This window comes from Saccostrea echinata, unplaced genomic scaffold, assembly GCF_033153115.1.
Source record: "Saccostrea echinata isolate AGI-Se365-2 ecotype Australia unplaced genomic scaffold, CSIRO_AGI_Sech_v1 ptg000001l, whole genome shotgun sequence".
Classification (NCBI taxonomy): Eukaryota; Metazoa; Mollusca; class Bivalvia; order Ostreida; family Ostreidae; genus Saccostrea; species Saccostrea echinata.
This window is the reverse complement of record NW_026889750.1, coordinates 44,957,150-44,970,965: the sequence shown is the minus strand read 5'-3', so window position 1 is coordinate 44,970,965 and position 13,816 is coordinate 44,957,150. Positions and strand designations below refer to the sequence as shown.

At 32.8% G+C, this 13,816-nt stretch overlaps 1 protein-coding gene across 5 annotated transcripts in view; it reads left to right on the top strand.

Annotated features, from left to right (window-relative positions):
• LOC133192602 (torsin-1B-like) overlaps nucleotides 1-12,110 on the top strand; it is a 53,368-nt gene extending 41,258 nt beyond the window's left edge. The window contains exons 1-5 of one of the 5 annotated variants that reach the window (XM_061328597.1): nucleotides 6,385-6,559; nucleotides 6,844-7,106; nucleotides 7,609-7,784; nucleotides 9,124-9,242; nucleotides 11,681-12,108. In XM_061328597.1, the coding sequence (XP_061184581.1) occupies nucleotides 6,385-6,559; nucleotides 6,844-7,106; nucleotides 7,609-7,784; nucleotides 9,124-9,242; nucleotides 11,681-11,946 (999 nt within the window). In that variant the 3' untranslated portion in view covers nucleotides 11,947-12,108. Of the gene's footprint in view, nucleotides 1-6,384; nucleotides 6,560-6,843; nucleotides 7,107-7,608; nucleotides 7,785-9,123; nucleotides 9,243-11,680 lie in introns of those variants that run through there. The other 4 variants (XM_061328633.1, XM_061328612.1, XM_061328605.1 and 1 more) reach the window with 4 other exon arrangements.
• Nucleotides 12,111-13,816: the final 1,706 nt, after the last annotated feature.

Genomic DNA, 13,816 nt, shown 5'->3' with positions numbered 1-13,816 from the left:
GAGTTGCAAAATTGATCAACCACCGATACTTTCATTTCCAAAATACTATTAACAAAAATTACAATACCACCTCCTTTTCCACTTGTTCTTGGGAAAATGTAATTATTATAACAAGGCAATTCTAAACGATCATTATTAGTTATCCAACATTCAAACAAAATGATTATATCATACACTTTTATAATATCAACAAATTCGTGATCGTCCAACTTAGTTTTTAAACCTTTGTTAACATTCCATGATATTACAGATAAGTTGGAGTATCTACTCCCGGACCTGTCCTAATAACAAGATTGCCCACCTGCATTCGCGCTTGATACCACTGAATTGTAAGCTCTACCTTGATCCGAATACTGGATATAACTGCCATTGTGAGGCTGCTGTCCGGCATCATATTGACCTGTGCTGCGTGTGTTTTGCTGAGGCATATCTCTTTGGGGCTGAGCATAACTTTCCATACGTGTTTCATAAGATCGCCCTTGTGTTTTCATATATTGTGGGTACGTTTCCTTCGGACGCGTATAACTATCTAATGTTGTCGCATGTGTATCCATAGGACGCGTATGTCTATCTATAGCTGTCGCATGTGTTTCCATAGGATGAATATGTCTGTCTGTAGGCTGTACGTGTGTTTCCCTAGGCCGCACCTGTGTTTCCGTGGGTCGCAAGTGTCTGTCCATTGGCCGAACGTTTGTTTCCATAGGCCGAGCTACTGCATCAGTGGAATTGAGTTCCATTCATTAACTACTGTCGGAATAAATGTAGACTTATAAGTCTGTAATCGACATTTTGGAATATCATAATTTTGAGAATTTCTTGTAGAGTATTTAGATGTGTTACAGCGCATATCTTGAAGTATGTCCATTAAGTATTCAGGCACTAAATTATTATGAAGCTTGAACATAGTTTTTATTCTAGCTTCTTGTCTTCTACAACTAAGAGGTTCCCATCCCGTTTCAAAGTATAGTGAATCTTTAGAAGCTATAGTTGTTAACCCTGTTACAATTCTAGCAGCATAAAGTTGCAGTTTTTCTAACTGATCGTTATCACTATGTTGACAGCATCCCCATACCACTGAAGCGTATTCAAGTTGTGGTCTTATAAATGACGTATACATGAGTGAGAGATTTTTTCGATTTACTTTAAATTTTAATTTTTTCAAAAGAGATAATTTTTTGTAGGCATTAGACAGTAGATTTTCAATATGCAGTGACCAACTAGCGTCGTGTGAAAAAAATACTCCGAGGTGTTTGTGTTCAGAGATGAAGTCCAATTGACATTGTTGAAAAAGAAGCTTAGGATATTCTATGTTTTTCTTTGTACTAAACATTATTGCTTTAGTTTAAGAGGGATTAAATTTCAATAACCATTTTTTAGACCAAAGTTCCAGAGCATTTAGATCTTTGTTTTTGAAAGTCTCTTTCAATAATTTTCATATTATGAGAAGAATGCTGCAAAAGAATTATCATCAGCAAATAATCTACAAAAAGTAACCATATTATCAGCAACATCATTCACATAAATTAAAAACAAAAATGGTCCTAAAACGGAGCCCTGAGGAACACCACCATATAAGGGTTTGGGTGTTGATAAAAAGTTACGATACATTACCCGTTGATATCTACATTCAAAATAATTCTCTAGCCATTTATACAAACTACCAGAAATTCCATATGTTTTAAGTTTAAATAATATACCTTTATGCCAAACACGATCAAACGCTTTTGAAAGATCACAAAATACCATACAATAAAAGAAGATGGGTGAACAAGGCGGGCGAAGTGCCTATAGTGCGACAAACATGAAGTGAAAAATAAAATCTCAATTATATAAAAATTTTCTTTGATATTTCATCTAACATTAAAGTATATTTTATGCTAAATCTCTACAATTTACAAAAATCTCACAAAGACTGAAATTATTTGCCTACGAAATAGCATACACACACTGAAGAGGACAAAAAGGATCGTTTTCTCATACTTTAACAAAATTTTTCGATATGAGTGGGTCTTCGCTCCATTTTTTTGAAAGTTGATCCTAAAAGTTTGCATAAAAATATACATTTTTTGGTTTACAAAAACATGGAGCAAAGACCCACTATACCTTAAAAGTACACTTTTATGACAAAGTATTCGCATCTTTCCGAGAAATACTTGAAGTCCATTAAGTCAAGGGTCATATCACAAACATGATTTAAATGCCACTATTAGTCAGGAGCTGCGTGGCGTAGTGGTTAGCGTGTTAGTCTCAAAACAATATGATACCCCGGCTTTTTATTGATAGGGGTTCGAATCCCACGAATACCATTTTATTTTTTTAATAAAAGAATAATTTTTTCCGTGATCTTTTTTCTCAGAAAAGTTTTGTTGATCATAATTTCATAAATTTCAATAATGAGAACTTTATTTTAAATACTTAATTCACAAATTGAATATGATTTTATTAATATCTGAAGTTATAGGCATTCTGCACGCCTTGTTCACCCATCTTCTTTCCATCATCAATAGCTTTTACAATATTGTCATATGTTTCTATTAACTGGTACACTGTTGAGTGACCAGGTAAAAAACCAGCCTGATATTTATAAAAAAGATTATTGTCATGAAAATAATTATAAATATATTTAAACACAACTCTTTCCATGATTTTTCCAACACAGCTCAACAATGAAACTGGTCTATAGTTAGACATTACAGAAGGATCTTCTTTTTTAAAAAGAGGAAGTACATTTGCTAATTTCCAACCGGAGGGAAAAATACATTCATTCAGAGATCTATTAAACAATAAACAAAGCGGTTTAGCAATAGTAAACTTTGCTGATTTTAACATCTTGTGGCTTATATTATCAGGACCAATAGCTTTGTTTGTAGGAAGTATTGTTACAATATCAATTATTTCTTGCTCAGTAATACATATACTACTAATTTCACTGTTACATACATGATATGCCTTAGGTCATTCTGAACCACTATCATCAACACATGATACAAGATGTAAAATAATTATTGAGTACATCTATTTTCTCTTCATTTGAATAAGCAATGTTTGTACAACCAGTATCTGTTATATATTGTAATGGTGGAATGTCAGAGGTAACTTTAGTTTTAAAAACATCCTTCAATAATTTCCAGTATAGTTTCGAGTTGTTTTTGCTAGCGTCAGTAAGATGTAATTCTAGATTATTCTTGTAATTTTCAATTGCATGTTTTTTCATATTATTAAACTTATTTCTCACTTGTTTAAAATTTGTCCAATCAGAGTCTTTTTTGCTTTTTTGGGCTTTCCGTTTAAGTCTATTTTTTATACGAAGAGTTTTGCGCAATGCGGAATCAAACCATGGTTTATCTTTCGGCCGTATAATAACAGATCTTTTAGGTATACATTGTCTAACTATATTCATGAATGCCAAAGAAAAGTTTTCAGTTGCCTGATTAACATTTTGTGCATTACAAATGAGGTTTGCCCAGTCGGTATTTTCAATAAGTAAATTTAGTTTGTCTATGTCCGCATTTTTATATACCCACACTTTACGTTCATAAGATTGGTCTAGATTAACGCTTGATTTAAGAAAAATATATGTCCCTTTGTGATCGCTTATTGCACTCTCTGTGTGTAACACGCCTGAGTGAAGAACTGAAATATCTGGATTGACTAGAATTAGGTCAATAAGTGTGTTCGATGAGCTTGTGATACGAGTGGCTTCATGGATAGTGTTTGTGAGATTGTATTTTAACAGAATTTCATTCATGATGTGTGTTCGAGGAATGTTAAAGAAATCTACATTAAGGTCTCCAACTAAAATTATTTTACTGGAAATATCAGAAGCTTTTTCTATAGACCACATAAGATTATTCCAAAAGGATTTGTTGCTATTTGGTGGACGGTATACACAGCAGAGAAAAAAATTACAGGTAGGTATACACACTTCTAACCAGATACATTCTATTAAAGTGGGTTCAAGGTCATCGCGTCTTATGGCTCGAAGAGATTCAGATATATAAACAAGAACCCCTCCTCCGTGCGAATTCCTATCTTTTCGAAATATTGTATTAAATCCCTCAATTGAAGTTTCGCAATTACTTATTCTTGCGTCCAAGTGTGTTTCTGTAAAGCATAGGATATCGAAGTCAGTTACATGAGAGGTTAAGCTTTCTATTTTGTTTCTAATACTCCTAATGTTAAGGTGAAAAATATCTAAACTATGAATAGAAACACCATTCGGACCAGGGTTGGTTTCAATGTCGCCAGACAATAATAATAGTAGATGAATAATTTGCAAGCAAAAATATACATGAATTGAGCTTTTCATACTCTGGTTGGCTATACATTTGAACATCTGAAACCTGTAATAGATATGAAAGTACGTTTCTAAAATCAAAGATACAGAGTAGCATTGATTTGACTGTGCATCTGGTTTTTGAGTAATAAATTCCTATTGCAGCTCGATATTGTGACACTGTGTTACCTGCCATTGGCTAAAAAATTTGAACAAATGAAGAAATTTGATTGTAAGAGCCGCAAGCAATAACAAATATCAAAATCATTTGAATTCATGTTGGATAAACTGTGACAACAAAATAAGGAGTAAAAATAAAAATAAAGAAAAAACAAAAAACAAAAGCGTATATACAAAGATAAAGGAAACAAAGTGAAAATAAAAAGTGTAAACAAGGGTAACAAAAGTGACAAATGTGTGTCACTAAACAAAACAAGATGCGTAGGGGCAGAATTGTTGAATATAAACAGTGTGAAAACTACATACATGGTTCTCAAAAAAAAAAAAAACAGTGGTCATACTGTAATAATGAAAGGAGAGAGAGTTTTTTTTGTTTTTTTTTTTTTGTTTTTTTTTTTTTTGTTTTTTTTTTTTTATAATTTCAAACTGTTACCGTGTAGTGAATTCATACTTTATTTGAGGTATTCTTATTTAGTATTCATTAATGAGAGCTGAAGTCAGTAACCATGGTAAATTATTTTAGACACATTTTGATAACAAGTCGATAGTGAAGTCACTAATACTGGTTATCGGGTGTTTCAGCTTCTGGGTCAGATGTTGTCCACTGAGGTGGAGCAAGTTCGTGCAGCTCTTTATTAGATCGGATTAGGTATTTGTGACCTTTATCAGAGAGCTTTGTGAAAATTCAACCGTCACTAGTCCAGAACGAATGCACTCTTTCGGCTCGTTTGGCACTTGCAAGTTCTTTTACTATGGCCTGTCTATATCTGGTCAGGTCTTCGGTAATAAAGATGCCGGATTTCTTCAGTTTTCTTTTTGCTACATATATTTTGTTTTTTATCTTCCAGTTCTTGAAACGACAAATAATTTGTATGTTACCATCCTTGTTAGGTTTACCTATTGGATGTGATCTGAAGATATCATCATCTTTGAGTTCGATTGCTAGATGATGTTTGCAGACACTAATATCTGTATCTGCTCCTTCTCCTGGTACAGGGCAGTTGTGAAATCTCAGAGAATTTCTCCTACCATATTTGTTTTTCTAAAAATTAGTCAAGAAAATATTTATTTTCGGAGGAGTGAAACGAGGGGGAAAATAACCAAAAGGAATTCAAAAGAAAACTCCTATTCAATGTAGTTCACTTCACTGGAAGCACTGCCTTGGACAAATGCCGCTGACTTTACTAGGAACACTATGATGAATAAATCCGCTCAATGTCGCTGCCTTTAGCAGAAGAGATGTTTTGGACAAATGCCATTCAATGGGCTGACTTGCGAAAATATTTTGTGGACAAATGCACTGACTTGTAGAGAAGTTTTAAAGAAACATCCTACCCAAGATTTTCTAAACGGATGGGTTTTTTTTTTTTTTTTTTTTTTTGTTTTTGTTTTTGTTTTGTTTTTTGTTTTTGTTTTAATTTAATCCGCATTTCATGAAAACTCGTATTGTTTATCGCAGAAAGTGGGTTTTTTGAAAGTTACGTCGAATATTGCTTTCTTGTTTCTAAAGAAATGGGTGTTTCATTATTTAACAATCGACATTCTATAAGAAAGACACATTTAAACGAAAAACAAAATAGGCAAAACCAAAACAACGTTATAGAACACATATTGTTTATCATTATAATCAGTGGAATTTAATCCTGTATTTAATTCTTTTTAGCAATGATGCGCATAGAAGTGCTAAAAATATCTTGGACTTAAAATCAAAAAATCAATCGGAAATCCCCCAGCACCAAACATTATACACAGTTTGATTTATATACATATATTATTTTATTTACTACAAAAATATAAAACCTACATTATTGGATAGAGATAATTTTTTATTGATAAGAAAAAAAAATATATAGCATTAAGTGCTACATCACTTCCTCAGCAACTATTCCACTTTCGTTTTGTTTTTCTCGGAATTCCGGAATTCATTCATGGGCTCTGTAAAATGGATAGTGTTTTGTGTTGTATCTACTTGGATCCCTCGAATTAAATCATTTTTAGATATTGTGGGCGTGGGAACTGCAGTGGTTGCAGGAATATACACACCAGTGAAGTGTTATTTTAAAGAATGCTGTCCAGCGGATTGGACACACCTAAATGTTACAGGTGAAAATACCAGCAGTTACTTCGAGAAAATTGCTAATGATAAATTTTATTGCGTTTTTAATCAAATCTTTGACTCATTAACTAATTGTTGATAGTTTTTTGAATAACTACTTGTAGAGTATTATGTGAATACATCTACACTGCAGAAGCTTAAAAAAAGAATATTGATTGGATTGTCGATTTACAACATGTCGGCAATACTATTAACATGCTAAATTTTTCTGTCCTTATAAACCTTGAAATCATTTTTAGGTAAAAAATATAAAAAGTTCATATGATTATAGCCCTCCATGAGGACCTTCAAGCCAGAGTCTTTGGACAGCATCTGGCTATTGATACTGTCATGAAGCACCTGCAAGCTCACATGATAAAAAATCCGACAAGAGCACTTGCACTCTCGTTTCATGGAGGGACTGGCACAGGAAAAAACCATGTCAGCAAAATTATCGCCGAGGGTCTATATCGAGAAGGAATGAGGAGCAAGTACGTCCATTTCTTATCAGCAACTAAAGAATTCCCGCACAAAGATAAGGTGCCTCTTTATAAGGTAATAATGAAACAAAAGTTTTCAGAATTTTATACTATGTCAAGTTTTTTGTGGGGATAATGCTTGAGGCTAGCTACTATACAGAAGAAATCCCTGAGACTTTCACTAAAGACATGGTCTATTTGTTGGACTTGGTGTGCCTCAACAGGAAAAATCTGAATAATAAAGATATCTTTGTTTATTATAGCGTTGAATGTTTTATGTGTGAAGTTTATGATATATTTAGGTTGAAAATTACCTTCAAAGCAAGGCTATACCATGTGGTATGAAATATGATATTCGCCCCTAAGTAAAGTTATGCATGTATAATTTGCATCACTATACGATGATAAAACCTTTATCCCTTAACTGTTAGTGGGATAGCTGTTTCATCAAATCCTTGATAGGATTTAGTCTTCTAGCGCAAGCTTTCGGGAAATACTAGTAGTTCAAAGATCTACCGCACTCACAGCTATTGGAGAGATGTATATTATACGCTTTTATTACTTATTTCTGCTTTTAGGACAAATTAAGGGAATTGGTTGAAAGCAGTGTTAAAGAATGTGAGCGGTCTTTTTTCATATTCGATGAAATCGATAAGATGCCACCTGGAGTAATTGATACTTTGACACCATACCTGGATTTCTACGAGCACCTGGCGGGCACTGACTACAGAAAGGCCACCTTTCTGTTTTTAAGGTTAGCAATGATGGTATTGTAACGATTCGTTTCGCAAGGATTTCTTTTTGCATCATGTATCAAAAAGAATTCCAATCTTTCTTTTAAGAGGAACAAAGAAAGGTAAAGTTATTTTCGTTTCATGAAGCAGAGAAAATGTGTCATGTTGTTGAAATATTTATATACAGAGTATCACTGAAACTCTTTCTGACCAGTTGCTCATAATATACTGAAACGCAAAAGAAACGCAACATCCTATTTTATGGGGAAATATTATATATAGGATATAATTTTCTATCTAAAAAGTAAGGACATCTTCAACTTTGTAAATATCGGTAATTTAACGGTTGATTGATTTTCATACCATTACCCGAAGTTAAGTTTGAGTCCGCTTAACAGAAATCAAAAATTGTTTAACAAAACATTTGGCAATAATATGGGGTTTTAAGGATTTGTATCTGTTCATCATAAGTAACGCAGCAATGTTTCAAAAAATAAATTCTCCTTTCTTTTCATTAAGCGATGCCATGGCTTCCTAAAAATGACTTAAGTGCGCATTTCTATTGCTCTAGCTGGCAGATCTCAAATTAAAGGTGATGGAGAGTAGCAGATGCAAATATGCACTACATCACGCCTCATTAGGCTCTTGCGTATCACTAGCATAAATGACAGTCCTTGGACCGGAAGTCCAAGGGTTACTACACTGCGCTTGGCTAGAGAAAATTCGACCTCATCATCTGAAAAACAGGCATTTAAAAATGGCAAAGAATATTTCTTTCGCTCAGATCTCGAGATTGTTGAACCTATTGCATCGTAGAAATCAAGCTGCAACTGTTGCACATGGTAGTCTTGCACGCTGTAATTGAATGGCCGGGGTGGGGGTGTTTTAACATTCATGTGTTACTTTCTAAAGTTAAAAGATAATCATTTAACATTTTTATCAAATCTCTGATGATTTTAAATCGAGTTTTACCTTACTGTATTCATTTTTGAAAATCATTAGATAAAATATTCCAACATTTGTAGATTACTACTTGTTGCGTTTCTTTTGCGTTTCAGTATAATTATGACTTGAAATCTTTATTAACGGTAATAGCTCAGATTTTGGAACGTAGTTTTTACTGGACTGTACTCTTGTTTACTAAAATTGTACTTTTTAGGGTAATGTAATTCCTACTAAAACAAAAAAAAAATGAATAAATAAAATAAAAAAATTAAATTTACTTAAATTTAAAAATATTACATATTTGCTGTTTAAACTTACTTTTTGAAACAGGACTAACAAATAAACGTGTGGTGATATTGTATATCTTTATGATTTTTTTTATTATGATCTCTAATTTATTGTTTTTTTTTTCAGTAACACGGCGGGAAAAGAAATCTCTCATCATACCTTACAACATTGGAGTTCCAGAGAAAGAATTGGTTTGAATGAAATGGAACAACTCATCAGCAAGGTCACTCTTAACACCAACTCAAGTAGGTGACAGTGATTGTTAACGTCATGTTATATTGCTGTTCAATTTTCATTGTAGGTCTACTAGTATTTGTTTTCAGCAATTTTGAACACTAATTTTAAATTTAGATCAGAGTTCAAATTAAAATTAGACTACCGACAGTTTGCTTGGGTATATTTTCATTTCTCGACCAGCTCTACAGACAATTGGCTATGGGAAAGTTCATTCATTAGAAACTGCGTACCTGACCATATAAACAATGTTATATCCAATGTACTGTTTATTTTATTTAAACAAGTGTTATTTAGATGTGTATTGTAAAATATTTAATCGATAAAACATAGTGAAATAAAGCAGCATTCTTTACTATTGCCAGTGGTATGAAAGGCCATATAACTAAAATCAAGGCAATTCAGATTTTGTCTGGAAACCAAAGCGTCCGGATAAACGAGGTTCTATTGTACACAGAATGTACTCCAGGAAGTTAAACTCTAACATTTAAGGAAAAAGTCTATTAATCATCGCAGTAGTTCCGATTTTTTAATTATGTAATACAAATCTGTACAGTTAACTAGCTCAAAATGTACTGCAAACAGCCTCATGATTACTTTATTAATATATTACGTATAAACTTCATGTAGAGTATATATATGAAGTATTGGAGTAATAAAATCTCTCAATGTGTATTCTAGAGACTCTATGTAATGCAGCATGTCCCTTAGGAGAAGCAATGAACCCCTTCATCCAGTGCGGCTTTATAAGGTCAAAATGATGATTGCAGTCTTCTTTGTGCACATTATAGAGAATGAAAGCTGAAAACCCTTTATCTCTATAAAGTTATACATGTACATTAATCCTTTTTAAACCTATTTTATACAGTGATTGAAAACGAAAGACTATGTGGTATTTAATTTCTTCAACGGATCCATAATTAATTTTTAAAAAAAACTAAATTATGTAGTTTTAGGAGTAAAAAATTTAAACGTGAATGATTTTCAAATATATTTTCAGCAACGTCTGGAATGCTTTTTCTTTGCAACTTATTTGTTTAGAACCATTGATTTAGGTTAGAGTAGACGAAATTTGTTTTGAAGCTTCTTCAAAAGATGGGTTCTTATGGAACCTTCGTAATAGATATGTATGCACAAAACGTGAAAAAAATGCTACTGGCCTTAAAAATCAAGTTAAATGTTGGTACTTCATAATTTTCATTCATTTTGCAATAAAATTTCAGCTACTATCAAACTATTAAGTGTCAATTAACTTCGTTCATTCAAAAATATCGACGACATTTTATCAATTAATAATAGTTACTTCCATTTATATGTCGACTCAGTATATCCCAATAGACTCAAAGGACGCCACAGTCTGCCAAATCCGTTTCATATTGAGATGCTTTACTGACTATAGACAATAAGAGCCAACTAATAACTAAACTGTTTGACAAACGTGTTGACTTCAGCTTTTTCATCGTCAACTTTCCTTATTTATATAGTATTATTCCACTTTAACCTGCATCTATTGTTTTGTTTATGTCTCCCAATTTACTCAAGTGTTCATAGTTCTTAAATTTTAAACCAAGGCAGACTACGAACAGATAAGTTGATGTCACATGGATTTCAACAACCTCGTTTAAAGTCAGTATTTTGTAAATTCCATGGTCGGTAAAATGATTTTGTTAGCAAATACAACCTACAAATCGGTCTGATTTTGACTGACATGATAGAGTTTTTTTACTTAATTTGACTACGGATGATTCCGTCTACCTGATCAACTCAAAGGACTCACGGCGGGTATGACTGGCCGAGAGGGGATGCTTACTCTTTTAGGCACCTGATCCCACTACTGGAATTTCCAGGGGTTCCTTTTTATGCCTTGTCCACAGATTTGTTTTGTTCGAATATATATTTTTTTGAGATCGATCACTGATCGTTATCCGACTATTTTATGTCATGAAGCAGAAGTCTAGCTAGCTAGCTAGGAAAAACATTGAGATTCAAAGAAGAACACAGTGAAATATTCCGCTGTAATTATTGAAACACTTTTAAATAAATCCGCATCTTTATTCCGAGGTTTGTGAATTGCGTATAGCATAGTTGCATGTTTATTACTGAAAAAAAAAAATTAAGTAAAATTTTTATAGAATCATTTTAGCCTCCTCCATTACCCTTTTTGAGTAACTGGTTAGATTTTCTATAAATAAAGTTCTCTAACTTTTCCTAATTTAGAAAAGACCCTTATTTTGTTTTAAATACAGCATTGTACAATCAATCAAAAGACATATCCAGAACTATAATGGCCATGCTGAGACATTTTTTCCCAATTATCAGTAGCTATTCCAAAACAAATAAGTTGAAATCTTTTCTCAAGACAAGTCCTATTGGCAGTAATGTTATATGTTTACCTACGTAGCAGTGATCTAAAAAAAAATCATCTTTTTTACACGTTATGTTCTTTCAGGTGGCATGTACCTGAGTGACGTCATCATCAAGCACCTAATCACAGCTTATGTTCCGTTTCTTCCGCTGGAAAGGAAGCATGTCAAGAAGTGTATTAGAGATTATCTGGTAGCCAGAAATTATTATAAAAGGGACAGTATACCAGAGGAAATAGTCCAAAAAATCATTAGTGAACTCGTATTTTTCCCAGATGACATGCAAATATTTTCAGTGACCGGGTGTAAACGTGTTCCGGATAAGGTTGATTATGTAATGTACGAGGATTAAGACTGAGAGAACCAAAAGTGTTCTGTGCTTATAGCTGCAAGTTAAGTTATTTTCCTAGATTGTGTTATAACATTAAATGGAAATCTGTAAAGCTCCATATATACCTTATTAAGATAACCCAAAATTTATGATGGGCCGTTTTGGTATTTACTGCCATAAAGTGAAATCACCTTTTCAACTGATGATATCACCTATTCGAATAGGTGAAATCACCTATTCGAATTGGTGATATCACCTATTCGAATATAATAATTTAAAAAAAAAACAAAACAAAAAAACTACTGCTTCCAAGACTATACATGCACTGCTAATATTAACTATTAGCAACTAAAGAATTCCCGCACGTAAATAAGGTGCCTCTTTACAAGATTATTATGTAACTGAAATTTAGAATTTTATACTATGTCAAGTTTTCCAATTTGAAGTCGTTTGTGGAGATAATGCTTGAGACTTGCTACTACAGAAGACTTAAAAACCTGAGACTTTCTCTTAAGACATGGCCGATTTGTTGAGGGTGTGGCTAAAATAAGTTCAACAAGTCAAGAGAATCTTTTAATTTTTTTTTAAGTTTGTTTCAGAGTAAAGAAATCAGTATCGTTAGTTTTGAATCAATGCTAAGAAAATAATATTGTTCTTTGAAAGCCTTTTAAAATTTCCTTTACTTTGCATTGATGCTAGATTGTCTTGAAAAAAAAAATCATTCATTATTTAATATTGTAAGAAATGCAAATAGGTGATATCACTCTTTCGAATAGGTGATATCACCAATTCAAAACAGTAGGTGATAGCACCAATTCGAAAAGGGTTATCACCAAGTCGAAAAAGATGATATTACCTATTCAATTTGATTAGATGTTATCACCTATTCGAATAAGTAATATCACTTATTTGTTTCGAATAGGTGATTTCGCCAAAGTGAAAAGGTGAAATCACCTATTCGAATAAGTGATTTCACCTTTTCGAATAGGTGATATCACTATTAGAAATAAATAAATATATAACCTATTCGAATAGGCGATATCACCTTTCCGATATGTGATATCAATAAATGGCAATAAATATCAAAACGGCGCCTACTGTCAAACGAAAAAAGGCTTTACATTGTTGAATGTACAAATAAGTATGTCTTGTAAAATTGCAAGTAGTTGAGGAATATAAAGAAAATTATAATCGTTTTATTTTTTTTCACATTCTATTTGGCGCATGTATATTTGTTCAGATCATTTATTCTTTTTTCATTTTCAATTTATATTAAATATACTTGTCTATTATATACATGACTGATATCATTCGCTTAACATGTGAATAAAAAAGAACTAATAGATGTACCTTAATGTAGTATTTCGGAATTGTCTATGTGCTATGATTTTGGTTTTGTATGTTATGTTGTCATTGTATGTTCCGCCTAAGTAAACCATGTGTTGATGTTTTTGGAGCCTTTCTTATTTTCTGACGAGACAGAACAATTGTGACGAGGATTGAAGTGTCAAGATGGCAAGATGGACGAACTATGTCATTTAACAGAGCATTGTAATTTTGGTGTGTCCATGGAGGTCATGATGCGTGATTGTCTTGTTTGTGGTATCATGGATGACTCGACATTTAGATATATCGAAAACGTCTTATTAATTAACAATAGTTACTTCCATTCATTTATCGACTCCATTTATCCCAGTGAACTTGAAATAAAAGATACCACAGAGTCTGACACTTTTGTTTCATATCTGGATATTTTACTAGAAAAGACGTTAATGGTAACCTAACAACAAAACTTTATGATAAACGTGATGACTTCAACTTTTCTGCTGTCAACTTTCCTTACTTATGTAGCAATAAATCCTTATCACCTGCATATGGGGTTTATGTCTCC